Source organism: Alligator sinensis, unplaced genomic scaffold, assembly GCF_000455745.1.
Source record: "Alligator sinensis unplaced genomic scaffold, ASM45574v1 scaffold255_1, whole genome shotgun sequence".
Classification (NCBI taxonomy): domain Eukaryota; kingdom Metazoa; phylum Chordata; order Crocodylia; family Alligatoridae; genus Alligator; species Alligator sinensis.
The window spans coordinates 40,901-56,749 of record NW_005842270.1 but is presented as its reverse complement, the minus strand read 5'-3'; the positions used below and the strand labels follow the sequence as shown (position 1 = coordinate 56,749).

The window sequence follows — 15,849 nt, the reverse complement described above, 5'->3', positions numbered from 1 at the left end:
TCGCCCCCCCCCTCCCCCTCCCCCTCCGAAGCAAGCGCCAGCTGCTCTGTTTGGCGCCTGACTTGGGTTTGCGAGCGCTGCCCTGCATGCCGGGCACCTCGGCCCCGCGCGCCCGGCCCCTTGCCGTCGCTGCACCTGCAGCCGAAGGGGCCGCCGGCCCGCGCGGGTCGCCCTCCCCTCCCCCCCCGCGCTCTAGAAACGGCCGCGCCTGGCCAAGCAGGGCAGCAGCACGAAAGCTGCGTGTGAGCTGGGTCGCTTCCGCTGCCGCGGGGCGTGCGAGGATAAACACGTGTGTCTGCGCGGAAGAGAGGCGACCAAGGCGTGGAGAGGCGGGGCGTGATCCCGAGGGGCGCTGCGCTGCGGCACGGGCCCTTCCTTTCCTTCCACGTGCCGCGTTTGTGCCGCGGGAGGGAGGTGCAGCCAGCATCGCTGCCCCTTGCCCCTGAGCACGCAGGCAGCTCCTTTTCTCCAGCCAGACAGCTGCGCTGGGGCAGCGGGGCCGTGAGATTGTCTGCTGGGTCCGTGCGTTGTCGCGGGGCCCTGTTCCTTCGCGGTGCCGTCCCCGTGAGGTCCGCTGTGTTTTGCTCGCACGCGCTCAGCCTCTGCCTCTTGCTGAGGGCTCCTTCGTGACGCTAAGTGGGCAGGCCTGTGGGGGCCGGCTGCGGCCGGGCAGCGGCGCTGCAGCCCCCGGGCTGCTCCCGGCCTGCGGTTCAGTGCTGACTTCTGGCTGCGTCTCCGGCATCACCAGGGTCCGCTGGCCATCTGGGAGTGACCGGTGCCAGCCCCGCTGGGGTGGTCTCGTCAAACGCAGCCTTGGGCTCCCCTGGCTCCATGTGAACCTTCGCTCATGTGTCGTGCCTGTCTTTGCTTTCCAGACCCGTGGTAATGACATGGCCTCCGCCAGCTGCAGCAGGGCCGGGGCAGGGCTGCCCTGTGAGAAATCCCAGCTCTCGCTGAAAGGTGAGTGCAGGCCAGGGCCTGGGGGAAGGAGGAGCCCTGTCCAGGCTGGGACACCTTGCTTTCCTGCCAAGGGGAAGGATGTTCCTCAGTCCTGCACTCCCTCCCGGTGCCTGGGAGGAGGTGCGATGGGGAGAAGGCTGGCTTAGCCCCAGGTGCCAGCTGCACTCGGGGATTGCACAGCTAGGTCCTGAGAGGCACAGAGCCTTCCAGAGTCAGATTTAGCAGCTGCCTCTTGTCAGTGCCCTGATCCCAGCACCAGAGTGGGGGATGATCCCTAGCCAGGGTGGGCTTGGCCACAGGGAAGTTGGGGCCCCCGGGCTGGCCCTGGGCAGTGGCTGAGCTGTAGAAGGTGCCTCATGGGCAGGCTTGGGCAGGAGACCTAGGAAGAGCCTTTGTGCTGAGCTGGAGCTGGGGCTCTGCTCGCCCCTCGCTCCACTTGGCAAGTAGGAGGTGGAGCCGGCACTCGCTCCCGGAGGGCCGCCAGGGGGCTCCCGACACCTCCAGCTGCTCCCCCGGCTTCTGGCCTGCCCCTGCTCGCGTCGCCCTTCCTGCACCCCACGGGCTGTAGCATGACACTGCCTCACTACCACAGAGGAGACGCCTCCTTTCTGGGCTCCCTGACACCTCGCTCTTCCCCCTGGGCTGGTGGCTGGAACCCAGGTTCCTGCAACAGGGCCGGTGTCTCGCTTCGGCCACTGCTCTGAGGCCCCTGGGCCTCCTTGGGCCGGGGCCAGCTGATGCGTTGTCCTGTAAGAGGCCCAGCAGTGCCATAAGCTCAGGGCACAAAGGGGAGCTTCATGCAGGAGCGGGGTAAGCCTGTGGAAAGGCAGCTCCGAAGGCCTGGTTTCCCTGTGCCTGGCCGTGTGGCCTGGCTGGGGAGATTGTGGTGAGAGGGACAGACCCGGACACCCTGCGCTGGGCTCCTCCCCGCCGCCTCCGCTGATGGCGCCTGTGGCACGTGGGGCTGAGGAGTGGGCTGGCGACAGACGGTGACCGCACCTCTCCTGTCGGCCTAGTGGTGTCCATGAAGCCGAAGGTGTACAGCCGCCAGTCCCGAATCAACAGCTACGTGGAAGTGACGGTGGATGGACTTTCCGGCGAGACCAAGAGGACGGGGAAGCGGACTGGGAGCTCCGAGCTGCTCTGGAACGAGATCCTCACCCTGTAAGAGCCCCTGCTGCCTCCTGGGGCTGTAGGAAGGGGCGTGGGGCAAGGGCAGGCACCTGGGGGAAAGCATTAGAAATCTCAGTTCCCAGGGGAGGGGGTTGTGCTGGGCAGGAAGGTTTGGGGCTAGCAGGAGGGGCTCTGGCTGCCTGGTGTCCCTGTGACAGCCCTGATTTCTGGCTGTTGTGCCTGGCCTGTCTGAGGCTTCCCTGCTGGCCACAGCACTGCTCAGTACCAGCGTGCAGAGGAGAAGCTGACAGCTGTACTCTTGGCTTCCCTTTCAGGAATGTCACCTCCCAGAGTCTCCTGGATCTGAAGGTCTGGAGCTGCCACGCCCTGAGGAATGAGTTGCTGGGCATGGCCTCCATCAACCTAGCTATCCTCCTGAAGAGCAGTGGGAAACGTATGTACGAGCAGCCTGTTTTGCCCCGTCTGCGGCTGGAGGGGGCAGGGAGGAGGCCATTGGGGGAGGTGGGGCCTCCTTGCCCGAGCTGGGCCTGGCAGTGCGGCACCCACCTCTGAGGGGCGCTGTGCTCTTGTCAGCTGCTGCTCTGCGGTCCTGCAGGATTTCCTGCCTCAGTAGGTGTGACACGGAGGAGGAGTAGCTGGCTGGAACAGCTCCCTACTGAAACTCTGGCCCCAGGAGAGAACAAGGCACCATTGTGTGCGGCTGGGCCAGCCTGTCAGGGGCGCGGGGGTGTTAGCCAGGGTGCTGCTGCCTGTGCAGAAACACAAACCCCTCTGCTATTTGCTGCCATTTGTGGTCACTAGCGTGCGGCCCAAGGCGGCAGCCCCTGCATAAAGGCCTCCATTCAGGGCCCAGGCCTTGCTAGTGGCTGCTCAGGGCAGGAAAAGGCTTGTGCTGTCTCTTCCAAGCTAAGCTCTGCTGGTCTCGAAAGACAGACCAGGTATTGAGAGGGGAGCGGGGCCTCTGGCCTCCCAGGGGGCTGGGGACTGGTGCCTGGTGCTGGGGTGAATCGCTTCCTCTGGCATCACCCATCACACAGTAGGAAACAGCCGTGGTGTCCCCAGCATGCTCCTTGGGGCTCGTGGCTGTGAGCTGGGCCTGACACAGCCTCTGCCTTCTGGGCTGGGAGTAGGGCGGGGTCACAGGGGCAGTGCTGGGGGCAGATTCCTTAGTGTGTGGGGGCCTGCCCCTGCCATCCTCTGTTTCTCGGGGCCTTGGGGTTGTCTGTGGCCAGTTACTGAGGCCCTCCTTGCTCTGACATGGGGCAGGGGTAGAGGGCTGGGTGTCAGCTCTTTGGGGGAAGTAGACTGCTGCCTTCCCCACTGCCCGTGGCCCTGGCCCCCACGTGTGCCTCGAGCTGTATGTCCTGGCCTGGGCTGCTCTGTCTGGCTGCTCCCAGGGCTGCCTGTCTCCGGGCTCAGTGGAGGACCGCGCGTGTGCTCCCAGTGCCGTGGCCTGCTCCCGCCCTACCTGCACGCGTCCTTTTGCCAGGGCACAATCAGCCCTTTCATTAAGCTGCGTCCCTGGGGGGCCACGTGAAAAATGAATGGAAAAGGCAACTGGCTGTTCTCGCCCGCGTGTTAGCACGGCCCAGAAGTGTGAGATTTTTCCCTGACATGGAGGGCGGGTTCTTAAAGTGGCAGCACAAGGCCCTGCCGGAGAGGTGCTGCCTGGGTGGGGAGCTCACGCTCCTTGCCCTGCTGGGACCTCCACCCGCTCGTCTAGCCAGCTGGTGACGTGGGCGGCTTCATCATGGCCTCATCTGCGGGTAGCGTGTCTGCTCTTCTGGGAACCCTGTGATGGCTGTGGGCTTGCTGGCCTCGTGAGAGGATTGTTCCCCGGGTTTGGGCGGGGGGGCAGAGGCTTGGGTCTGAGTGCACTTGCTGCTGGGACAGTGGGCAGGCTCCTCGATGGGAGTTTTCCTGTGGGGCACGGCATCCCTCTGAGGCCTCCCCTGCGCACAGGGGCCTGCCCGGTGGCGGCGTGGGTGCAGAGCTCTGATACGGCTTCTCGCAAGTGGCCAGCATGAGCTGACAACCTCAGCCCCGCTTTCCTGTGGTCTCTGGCAGGCTGGGCAGCCTCAGCAATGGCCCTGAGAGTATCCAGGGGCTCTGCTTGCTAGGGTTGTGCAGATTTCCCACCCCCGTGCTGAGTGTGGCGTGCTGCAGCCTCCTGGGAGAAGGACTCCGGGTTTCTGAGGAGCCCGGGTTGTGAGGAAAGGGCTCCACAGTGTGTCTGCCAGGACTCGGTGCTCAGGCCAGCCCAAGTTGAGCCAGGCTGAGAGGAACGAGCTTCAGAAGCCAGTGCCTGCTCCAAGGGGCAAAGCCGCATTTTCCAGGCTCCCTTCTCTCCCCGTTCCCTTGGCAGGCTCCTCTGAACCTCCCTGCTCAGCCTCTGCTATGGCCAGGCGGAGCTCGGTGCTCTGGGTGGGGGTGGGGAGCTGCCTAGGAAGGCAGTGAGTTGGGTAAAAATAGGTTTAATCATGGAAAACAAGCCACAGCCTTCTGTGGAGCTGCTCCCAGGGCTCCATTAAAACAGCTAATTTACAATGGCGTAACCCCTGCCCCGGGCCCCTGCGCTGCTGCTGCCTGCCAGAGAAGGGGCTCTTTGTTCAGAAGCTGCCAGGGCAGGAGGAGGGTCCCTGTGTGGCCCTTCTGTATGCACACCAGTACTGGGCCATGCTGGTTTTGGCCAGTGCCTCCAGCATTCGTGCCACAGAGCTATGGACAGCAAGGCAAGCACTGGAGTGGCTCGGGCTGGCCAGGCTGCAGCAAAAGCTCCTGCTTTTACAACTGACTGCTCAGGTTGCAAGTTATATCAACAGGCTCCTGTTTCCCGAGTGGCAATGTGTGCGTATGGGTTACAGCTCCCGCGAAGCCTGTGCTTTCCCTTGAGCCCCACCTTAGGCAGCGCAGCTGGAGCCACAGCTCTCGGGAGCTCTATCCAGAAGACAGCAGCACCCCAGACGGCGGGGAGTAGGGAGCCCCACACCACTTAGCAAGGGCGCTGTCGGAAAGCAGAGTCGGAGCTCTGGGAAGGCACGTGTCCAGGCTGCCTGGCAAAGACTCCAAACACGCTGGCTCTGGCACTGCCGGCATCATGCTCCTACAGGCTGCTGGGCCAGACCAGCAGGTCACAGCGGAGGCTGGGCTGAGCCAGCTCTGTGCTGCCCTTCGAAGGTCACTGTGCTGTGGGAGTGCTGCGGAGCTGACAGCGCCTGGGACTAGGCCGTTAGGGCAGGCCTAGATGCCTGCCTTTGGCTGCATCCGCTCGGTAGAGCACGGGAGCAAGGAGGCTTCCTTTTCTCTGCTTCAGGGCCCAGTCCTTTGGTCCTTCCCATGACTGTTCATCAGGGAGCTGGCATCTACTTGAAGCCTGTGGGCTTGCTGCCCCAACAGTGGGTCAGTGCACAGAGGCATGGGGAGGGGAGAGGAGCTGCGCAACCCCTTGCACTTGCACTTGCTGATCAGCAGTTGAGGTTACGGAGCAGGTGCCACCTGTGACTTCTCCAGCAGGACTCACCCAGCACAGCCTGAAACGCTTTCCCACTCCTGCCTGCTCAGCCTTTCTGGCCCTTGGGCTGAAGGACGGAGGCTGGAGCAGCCCTGGCATTGGAGGCTGGTGACACAGCTTGCCGCTGGCCCTGAGAATGAAGGCTCTCCCTCTCTCGGGTCACTTTGCAGTGAGAGTCCAGCTTCCTACCCTCTGCCCAGCACTGCAGAGCCCCCCGTCCCCCTTTCTTCCAGACAGTTATAGGGTCTGAGCTGCCCTGGCTTCCACCCTCCGAGCAGGGGGCAGCACACTCCGTGGCCAGGCTGCTGGCTGGGCAGCGAAGCCCATTGGGTGATGGCTGGCAGCCACTGCCACGGCTGTGTCTGAGCTGACTCTGACCTTGCGTCCAGTGCAAATGCAGAGGGCAGGACCCCCTGCATGGGAGGGCCGTGTCTGAAGCTCCCTCTGTCCGCATGTGAGCTGGCCTGAGCCATCCCTCTGCAGAGAAGAGGTCCTCGTTTGGAGCTGCTCCCCCCGCTTCTAAGTGGAAGGTATTGTGATGCTCACGCCAAGGAGCCGTGTCAGACGCATGCTGTTACCAGTGCTCCCTCTGGCTCCTGACTCAGCCCAGAGCCTCTGTTGTGGCTTCTGCTACCAGCCTTGCTCCGGGGACCTGTAAATCCACTTAATGGACTGGATGGGAATTCCAGACAGCCTGTGCTAAATGAGAGTAGTGATGTCGCATGCAGGGCACCCGTAGCCGCAGAACTGAGGCCATATTCAGGCCCGAGTAGCCCCCAGCCCCTTCCCAGAGTAGCGACCCCACGCGCCTCTGGCTGCTTGCTGGGACACAGGCAGGCTTTGTGCACGGCCGGTCGGGGGACTCTGTTGACGTAGCAGTGCGTCCCACGTGCTGGGAGGGGACACTGAATGGAAGGTTCTGCCAGTATTTATTTTCCTTAAGCAACCGATTTGGAGACGCTTCGCCTTGGCTACCGAGCCATCTTCAGCAGCTTTGCAGTGTGGGCCTGTGCAGCCCCCTCAGAGAGCGGCTGCCTGCAGCCGAGGGGACAGAGCCTCAGTGTTTGGTGGGACAGGACTTCCTGAGGGCTGGCAGAGGCAGGAGAAGCCAGGGACAAGCAGACTTCTGCTCGTCGCAGCATCCTGTGAGCTTCAGAGCATGGGGAGGTGCATTGGGGTTTGCCCCTTTGTGCTGATCAAAATGGTGAGGCTGAACACATCACTTGCCTGGAGTCCCACAGGGGATGGGGGCCAGTGACAGGGCCTGGGGGGAGCTTGAAGTCTCTTGACAATGGCTGAACAGCATGTCACGTGTGGGAGACTGCTGTGGGGCGGACTTCTGTTGGGCCTGGTGGTCTCCAGTCCCCTGGGGCCAGCTGCGCAATAAGCAGGGTCTTGTTTCTCCCTACCCTGAGCATCCCAGGGTTGGACCTGGTACGGGGGGCAGGGGAAACTGGCTGCCAGCCGAAGACCACGATGCCCAGCTCTGCACAGCTGTGGCTTTCCTGCCCGACAGTGACATGCTCTCCAGCTGGGAGCAGATGCTGGCCTCACTGAAAACGGATGTGCCTGGAGAGCCCAGGGCCATCCATACTTCCCCCTGCCAGCAGGATACTGCTGTTCAGGGCAGGTGAAACTGGGCAGAGAGGTCCCAGGTCCAAGGAACCGAGCTGCCCCAGCTCCCATGGCAGTCCATGGGAGCCCTGGCCCAGGCTGCGCCATGCCTCTGAGGCTAGGGTCAGCTCACCCCCGGGCTTGCCCCAGCTGGTGCCAGTGATGGGCCTGATCGTCATTGGACAACTGGGAGACTGGCAAACCTGCTGCAGCCCCAGGCTGTTCCTATCTAGGGCTTATTGCCTCTCCTGAGTGCTGGGCTGAGCTCTGTCGCTTCCCCCTTGCCCCCTTCCCCTCCCTTGCTTCCAGTCTGGTGTCGCCTGCAGGTTTCATGGGGACCTCAGCAGTCCCCAGAACGCCTCAAAGCACACGCTCCGTGGCCAAGGTGCGGGCAGATCCAGGTGGCGCAGGAGAGGGCAAATGCTGCTGCTGCTGCCGTTATTACCACATCCGGCACCATAGAGTGCCATACAGGGCAGCGCTTGCCCTCAAGTGTGACACTGGCTGGCAGAGCCATGAGTGGTCCCTTGCTGACAGTGAGGCAGCGCAGATTGGCTGCAGGGGTCCTGAGCACAGCATCTGCAGCGGGGAGCATGGCAGGGGTGCAGGGAGTGTCCAGCCTGGGAGCAGAAAGCCAAGGACGTGAGCAAGCCAGGAGAAGGGGAGCTACAAGTATGCCTGGGTGTGCCAGCCAGCCTGCTTCTGGCCCCCATCACAGCGCTGCAGCCTCAGCTGCATGCGTGTGTGTGTATGTGGGTGCCCCACCACGCCTAGTGAGCCCTGGCCTAACCCCAGCCTGGTGGCTGCTGCAGGGGGGGAGGCTGGCTGCCAGAGCAGAGCAGGCATGTCACTGAGTCATGCGTGCGCAGTACAAATATTATCTGAGTGAACTCGTCGGGAAGTGTCTGGGCCAGAGTCCCAGGCCAGGTCAGCCACATCCCTCCGGCTGAATCAAGGCAGTTGTGTTCACGTTTCACCATTGCGGGCGCTTGGCAATGGGCAGTTGTCTTGCCTGGGGTTAGGGATGCTGGTCCGGCTCCTGGCCAGCTTCGTGGTTTGGCCAGGGCCATGCAAGAGACTGGGCAGGCAGCAAGAGGGCCTCAGGCTGGGCAGTGCACAGCCACTGCTCCACCCCTTGTTCGCGCAGGAATCGTGCTGCTCTCTGCTGTGTGGGTGCTGCAGCAAGCTGGCTCATGGCCTGGAGGGCACTGGGGGAGGCTGCAGGTCTCTTGTCTGCTCTTGTCATGGAGCGGTTCTCAGAGATGTCCAGCAGCTGCGCAGCCTCACCACGCTGACGGCTGACACTCGCCTTCCCGGGCCCACCCAGTGCTACTCTGGCTGTACAGGGGAGAAGAGTAGAGCTGTGTTCACAGGACAAAGCCGAGGTGGCCATGTTATGCAAGCCTCAAGCTGCTGAGAGCCACAAGAGCCAGTACAGAGGGTGTGGAGGCAGTGTGGAGCCTCTCACATGCCGGGCACATTCTGCCAGCCTGCCCTTGGGGCTGGTTCCTGGCTGGGCCCAACTCAGCAGATCCTATTGGTGCCTGGCACAGGGCTCTCTTGCTGCTTGCCTTCCTCATCCAGGGTATCTGCCTTGTACAAGTGGAGCCATGACATGACCTGTGCTGCATGTAGACCGTGCACCTTGAATGGGGGGTCAGTTCCCTGCTGCCCTCTGGAGAGGATGAGTCTCCCAGGTTTCCAAGAGCAGGGTGGGCAGTTGTCTGTCCAGGATGGGCCAGGAGCATCCTGTGTCTGTGCAGGGGTTGGGCTGGATGTCTGCAAGGCCCCTTCCAGCCTGCAGCAGTTCTGTGAAGAAGCCATGGCCAGTGGGAGCAGCTTCCTGGGTAGGTTGGGCGCGCTGGCTGGGGCCACATGGCATGGCAGGCTGTGCTGCTGCTGCTGCTCCTGGCGCTGCAGATGCCCGGGGAGGTGACTTCCTTCTTGAGCTGTGCAGGGAGAGGCCACAGGCCAAGGGTGGGGACTGGAACCCCTTGGCGGAGGTTGTGCCCCCTGAGTGACAAGCTACCTCCAGTGGCAAGTCCATCTCAGTCTCTTCCTCTGTGTCCCTCTGTCTCCCACAGTAGAGAACACGCAGCTGATCCTGAACCTGCAGACGGAGAACAAAGGCAGCGTTGTCTCTGGCGGAGAGCTGACGATTTTCCTGGACGGGCCGACTGTTGATCTGGGAAGCCTGCCTAATGGCAGTGCCGTGACAGAGGGTGAGTACCGCCCATCTCCACCAGCAGGCTGCAGCTTGGAGCGTGAGGTGGCAAATGCCAGGGGACAAGGCTGCCAGGCTGAGATGGCAGCTTGGAGGACCTGCCAGCACATCTCCAAGTGCAGGAGCTGTATCCTCTTCCAAAGAAGGCTCCTGTCCCGGCCTGCGTGCCCACAGGACTCAGCCCAGCTGCTGGGAAGTCTTCCAAGGTCTCCTGGGGAGGGCAGCTCCAGGCCTACCATGGATGTGAGGGCATAGGTGTCCTTGGGGCCCTTTGCCTACAGCAAGTCATGACCTGGGGACTCCCTGTGCTAGAAAGGTGCAGAGCGAGGACAGGTGGAGGGACGCTGGCTGAGAAGCCTTGCAAGGGGACAAGTGGAAGGCATCAGACACTGGACAGTGTTCCTGGCCTGGGATGAGAAGGTTAGGGGCAGACTCCCCATGCCCTGACTTGGAGGGTGTTTACCTGTTACTTGTGCTGAGTTCAGATCCATAGCAAGTTGTGGGTGCCAGCACGCCCATGGGCCCAGCATCCTCAGCGCATAGAAGGGTTCTGCAGGCCACGAGTGGAGCCACATGTATGGGTAGCCCAGAACTAGTCCGGGTCACAGGAGCTGTCCTGGCATGAGGTCCTTGGGGCCTGGCAGAGCTGCGTGGTGGAATGTAGCCCAATGCACACCCATGCTCTTGTAGGCCCTGTGCCCTTTGGCAGGTCTTGTCCTCGAGTTCCCTGGGCAGAGGCCCCAGGAGAGCAGGGGACACTTGCCTGTTGGTGCTTTCCCTTGGACAGGCAGCAGCTGTCACACTTGCCATGGGTCCTTACCTGCTGGCCTGTCTGCATCGACATAGCGCTTGTCTGCTTTCTCATCTCTTTCCCCTTTAATTGCCCAGGGTCCCAGCTGCCCAGACAGGACTCCAGCAGCACTGCGGCAGCTGCAGAAAGCCGCCACCAGCCTCCCAGCACCAAATGCTTTGGCAGCAGGTCCAGGTAAGGACCTGGGTGATGCCCGCTACTAACCCATGGATGGGGCAGGTGGGGGTGTCCTGCAGGAGTTTGCAGTGGAGATGTTGGAAGGCTTGGGGCAGGGGCCCGTCTGGTGGGGACGGCTGCCCTGAGGCGAGGGATGGGCTTCATGTACCTGGCCTCTCAGGAGGCATAGGCAGGACTGAGTCAGCCTTTCCCAAGCACAGCGCAGGCACCTCCCTGCAGCACTGAGGCACGTGGAACCCCCAGCACGTGCCTGTCTTTGCACCAGCTGGCCAAACACCTGAGGGCCTTGGGCAGCCCTTGCACGTCAGTTGTGTGCTTGGCATTCGGGCCTAGGGCAGAGGTGATGTGTGATTCCACTGCGATCCTGACCGCTTGTTAGCAGCCCGGGCCCGGGTCGTTCTGGGCCTCATTCTGCAGGTGTCACAAACCAAGTGTGCCAGGCCCTGGGCAGTGCTTGGCTAGAAGGCCTCCGCCGTGGCTGCAGCCACCTTGGCTGGTGGAACGCTCCCTGCAGGGCGCTGGGGCTGGCTGTGCTGTGGCTTGTGGCAGAGGGTCCAGTGACTCATGTCAGGCACTAGAGATCCTACAGCACTTCTTGCTGGGTGGGCATGCATCTGCCTGCATCCAAGTTTGGGTATCTATATTCTGTCATCTCTGAAATTCAGTCCTCACTGAGCATAGGTGGACTTCCACGTGGTGTGAAACAGCTGCTGTGCCTGCCATTTTGGTGGCCAGAGCGAGCCCTGCACACGCATGAGGGAAGTTTGGGAAAGGCTGCATTTCTTTGTAGAGTGGGATTTATTTCCATAGGCTCACTGAGGACTGCAGACCTCCCTGAAAGGCTGGATGGAAAGAAAAGGGTTACTTGTCCCCCCCACCAGCTCTTTCTGCCTGGCCTTCTCGAGGGAAATTGCTGGGTCGTTTTCTTCCCAGCACAAGCGGTGCTTTGGGAGCTGCTGGTAAACTTGGGCTTGGGGTGTGAAATTCCACAGTCAACTGTGCAAAGAGAAAATAAAGAGGCAGTCATTTGTGCTGGGGGGAGAGGCTGCGAGAGGCGGGCGTTGTGTGAGGGGGGCTGTGCTGACTGTGGGGCGGGTCTCGTCCTTAGTCTTGCTCCCTGCAGCTGGCCAGCGTGCAGCACCTGGGTCTGGGTGCAGGCACGCAGGGTTTCACTCCCTCGCCCTGGTGCTTGGGGGAGCAGCACAGGTTTAGTGTTGCTGCTTTGCTGGGGCTGAGGCCTCGCTCCCTGGCTAGCGATGGCTTCTGGGGACACGTAGAGCCAGCACCACTGGGTCGCTCTTCTCCCTGCCTCTGGTTGTCATGTGTAGCCCTGGACATGCCCCCAGCACTTCACATGTGGTTCTGCAGCCCTCCCAGCCCCAGAGGCTGGCAGCGAGGCGGCAGACAAAGCCTGCCAGACATCTGGGTCACAGGCGTGTGGCCCAGGGGCAGCGGGAGATGATAGCAGCAGCACGTGCTCCTTAGCAGAGCTCCTGGTGGCTGGAGAGTGCTCCGAGGAAAGCAGTGATGAGCCCAGCCGGGAGGCTGAGAGACTGCAGGCCAGTGCAGGACCAGGGTGTCCAGCAGCCTGCTCGTACTGGTGAAGCGCCCATGTCCCCAGCACATGGCTGTCCTTTAGGAAAGGGTCCCTGGCACTGCCTCATGAACACCTGCTCTGCCCAAGGACGGTGGGAGGCTGGCGCTGCTCCATGCCCAAGGCTCTGTGCTGCTGCTCCCTGTCCTGCGAGCAGGGGCCAGCGCTGGGCACAGAGCGCTTGGCCTTGCTGCCTCGCATGGACCAGAGGAATTTCTCAGCTCCGCGTTCCTGGCCCTGAGGTGTGGCGCTGGGGCTGTGCCTCCTGTGCTCCGCCGCTGCCCTGGCGTGGGCTCCCTAGCACTGCTCCTGCCTGCCCAGAGCCGGGTCCGCCATCTGCCCTTACTCTTCCCAGCTGCCCTGCGGGCGGCCTCTGGGCTGGGTGAGGGCCACAGCTTGCCACAGCCCCTGCCCCGAGGCCATGGAGCAGCCCCCTCTGTCTGGCTCTGAGCACAGAGAGGATTAGGTTATGCAGGACCCCAAGGAATGGGGGTTTGGGACTGGGCCTCAAGACCTGCCAGGTGGATGAGGCTGGGGTTCTTCTTCCGGCTTGTCCTCCTATGTGGGGAGAATGGGCTGGTGGGTGCACCTTGTGAAGCCGGGGGCTGGCACATGCCATGGCTCCCAGCACCGGTGGGCTGCCCGGAAGCACTGTGGCTTCTGCCAGCCTTGGCCCCACTTCCGCCCCATGGGTGGCTAGCAGGGCTCCGAGAGCCCGTTCCCAGCACTGCTCAGCCTTGTTTTTTCCCTGCTCCTATTTTAAGCACTCGTTCCCAGCCCAGTCCTTGTCACGTGGCTCCACTGGGTGTATTTCCACGCTGCTATTAAAAGACAATGCCCAGATGGGAGCGTCTGTAGGAGGGCCAGGCTGGCAGCCTGGCTAATTTGGGCCTGGTGACCCTGTGCGGCCGGCTGGCAGCCGGAAAACATCCTGTTTTGGTTTCTAAAAACTCTCCAGGCAGCTTTTAGCTGCTCCGCGTGGAGCAGGGTGGAGATAAGGGCCCGTCGTGTGCCTGAGCATCTCTACTCTGGGGGAGTGGGGGAGGGTGTGGGTTGCCCATCTGGGGTCAGAGCTCTGTCCTAGCGGGTTCTGCTCAGTGAGGCTGAGCCTCAGAGGTGTCCAGTGGCCTTTGCTCCAGCAGGCCCGAGCTGCCTTGGCCTGCTGAGCTGTCGTCAGCCCTTTGCAGGCTGTGGGCAGCTGAGAAGTTGGGGGCGAGGTGTGCAAGGGCCCCTGGGGTGAGGACTGACCGCTGGGGCCAGGGAGGGGCAGACTCCTGGCTCCCCTGCCCTCAGGGCCAGGCCACCCCCAGCCCCACGCACAGCTGCTGAGAGCAGAGTGCCCGGCTGTCCCTAAGGGCTTGTCCCAGCTCTGCGGGTGTGGCACGATTGATGTTCTGGCCCCGTTGCTGCCAAGCTGCCGCCCTGCTTGGCCGAGCCCGGAGACCTCCGGACACATGGAGAGTTTTGCCCTTTTAAGGGGAATTGCTTGGCTAGAATAAACTGGCCCTTTATTGCTCCTCTACCCTTCCCCCTCCCTGCCCTCTGCTGCCAGCATCTCTGGCCTGAGCTGGCTGAGCTGCACCATAGCACTGGTCCAAGGGCTGGGGCTGAGGCCTGGTTGCTCTATCCCATGCCAGCACAGAGCAACGGTAACAACAGAGTCTACTGGAAACTGCTCTGAATGCAAGTCCATGTGCGCAGGTCGGCATCTCCAGCCCTTCCCCAGCCCCAGGGACGGACCTGCCTGTGCAGCCTTCAGGCTCCTGGTGGCACTTCTCCTCGTCCCTGGCTCAGCTTCTGCCAGCCCCAGGTCCACCCTGCTGCCCACCCTGTTTGTGCTTGTGCTCCCTCCAGCAAGGACAGCTGGGCTCCATGGAGGCCTTGCGGGTCTAGTCAGCTCCAGGGAAAGGAGGTGACGGTCTTGTCCACCCTGCAGCCCAGGGCCAGTGTGTCAGCGGTTACAGGCACAGCTGCCTCTCAGCTTGCAGTCAGCACAGCCCTGGGCTGAGACTGGCAGCTGTGGCATTTCGTAAGCCAGTGTCCCACTCTTGCCAGAGGCCATTACTGGTACATGGTTATCTCCCCAGAGCTAGCTCAGTCCAGACAGGGCCTCTAATCATGTTTGTGTAACCAGGGGCCAGGCTGGCCCTCTTCCCTCCAGTGACGCATCCCAGACATCCCCAGTTGGTGACTGGTAGGTGAAGACTGGGAAACCCCTGGACCATGGCCCAAGGCGTCTCTTCCTCCAGGAAGGGCTGGTGTCAGGGGGGCCGTGCAGGCATACGTCACTGCAGAGCAGCGGGTCTGTCAGAGGGCGGGGGGTTGAGTTGCTTCACAAAGGGGACGGTCGGCAGTTAGGATCTGCCAGATCAGAGGGGTTGGCAGGGTGCATCTGGGGGAAAAAGCCCAGGAACTAAGCCCAGCCCCTGAGCAGGAGGGGTGAGGAGCTGCCATCCCAGGCCAGGTGCTCCTCTCACCCACTGCACTGCATGTCTCTACCCACATACAGAACGCACAGACACACAGCGGGAGCAGCCAGGCAGAATGCGGGGAACGGCGAGGCCAGCCCCAGCACCAGGACACGGCACCAGCAGCTAGCCAAGAGCCAGAGCCAGGGCAGCACAGTGAACGGCACAGGTGAGATGTCCCGCTGGTGAGATGTCCTGAGCAGAGGGCAGCCGGCGAGTGGTGCTTGGGGCACCTGTGAGTGTAGACGCACTCGCTGCATCCAGCTTTCTCTGCACCATGCAGTGCGGCCCATGGCTGCCCTTGTTTCATAGGGGGTGTTCCACGAAGACCACCATTCCCAGCATGAAATGCTGCTTCTGCATCCAAATAACCAGTCTGCAGCCCATGCTGGAACCTGTGCTCCCCCCAGGCTGCTCTGTCACGTCAGGTGGCAGAGCTCCTCTCCCCACCAGCACCTTGCTGGCTCGTGTGCCACGTGGGCGCAGCCTGTCCCTGCAAGTGCCAAGGTTGTGGACCAGCCAGGCTCGCTGCCACAGAATGGGCCCTGGATCCCTGGTGACACCCAGCATCTGGCCTCTGGGCTGAGACTTTGTGCAGACATGGTGGGAGCACCTCCTTCCCGCCATTGTGCGTGTGAGCGCCACCCTCCTGCCCAGAGGCAGAGCCCAGGCTGGTAGAGGCTCACAGGGCTGCAACATTCCCGTGTTGAAAGAGCCTGAGGCTGTATGTGGGTAGGAGCAGGCAGGCAACATCCTGCTGGTGCCGCCTCTCTCCTCCCTTCAGCTGCCCCTCTTGGTCCCTGTGGCCTCCGTGCACTGTTCAGTGGAGTCCAGCACCAGCTGGCTGTATCAGGGCTGGGCAGTGTGCTGAGCTGACCCTTCTCAGGTCCATGGCACCTCCTGATGTGTGCCAGCACATTTTTGAGATCTCTGCCCTTTGCCTGAATTCACCTAGGCTGTGGGGACGCTGGAGAGGGAGTGCCATCATCCCTCTACAGCCCCACTCCAGGGACGTGTCCATCCCACCCGGCCTGCGGAGATGGGGTGCAGGCAGCAGCAGCAGGTCCTGGCTTGAGATTTTCCCCACCCCTGTGGCGCTGGTGTCTCTCCCTTTGCAGAGGGCTGCAAGCTCCCTGAACATGGGGCTGTGAGGGTCCCAGCTTGGAGCTGGGGTTTCAGTAGCAGCAAGCCACCCCTTCCCTCTATGCTGATTTCTGCCCTCTGCCTTTCTAGTGAATGGCGACTCTGCAGGGGCCACCGACACTGAGGAGGAGCGGTCTGCAGCGGGCACAGCCTCCCCACCAGCAGCGGCATTGAGTGCGACTGGCAGCGCCATGGCAGGCGGGCCCCCCGCCG

The 15,849-nt window shown here is 62.4% G+C and overlaps 2 protein-coding genes across 3 annotated transcripts in view; one reads left to right on the top strand and one right to left on the bottom strand.

Moving 5' to 3' along the window:
* NOB1 (NIN1 (RPN12) binding protein 1 homolog) overlaps positions 1-833 on the bottom strand; it is a 6,227-nt gene extending 5,394 nt beyond the window's left edge. Inside the window, exon 1 of the mRNA XM_006027850.2 lies at positions 774-833. Within this exon, the coding sequence (XP_006027912.1) occupies positions 774-833 (60 nt within the window). The remainder of the gene's footprint in view (positions 1-773) is intronic.
* The window catches only part of WWP2 (WW domain containing E3 ubiquitin protein ligase 2), a 41,302-nt gene continuing 26,128 nt past the window's right edge, over positions 676-15,849 (top strand). The window contains exons 1-7 of one of the 2 annotated variants that reach the window (XM_025209169.1): positions 676-960; positions 1,977-2,124; positions 2,409-2,527; positions 9,304-9,441; positions 10,332-10,428; positions 14,535-14,662; positions 15,727-15,834. In XM_025209169.1, coding sequence (XP_025064954.1) covers positions 891-960; positions 1,977-2,124; positions 2,409-2,527; positions 9,304-9,441; positions 10,332-10,428; positions 14,535-14,662; positions 15,727-15,834 — 808 coding nt within the window. In that variant the 5' untranslated portion in view covers positions 676-890. The remainder of the gene's footprint in view (positions 961-1,976; positions 2,125-2,408; positions 2,528-9,303; positions 9,442-10,331; positions 10,429-14,534; positions 14,663-15,726; positions 15,835-15,849) is intronic. The other variant, XM_006027821.3, reaches the window with a different exon arrangement.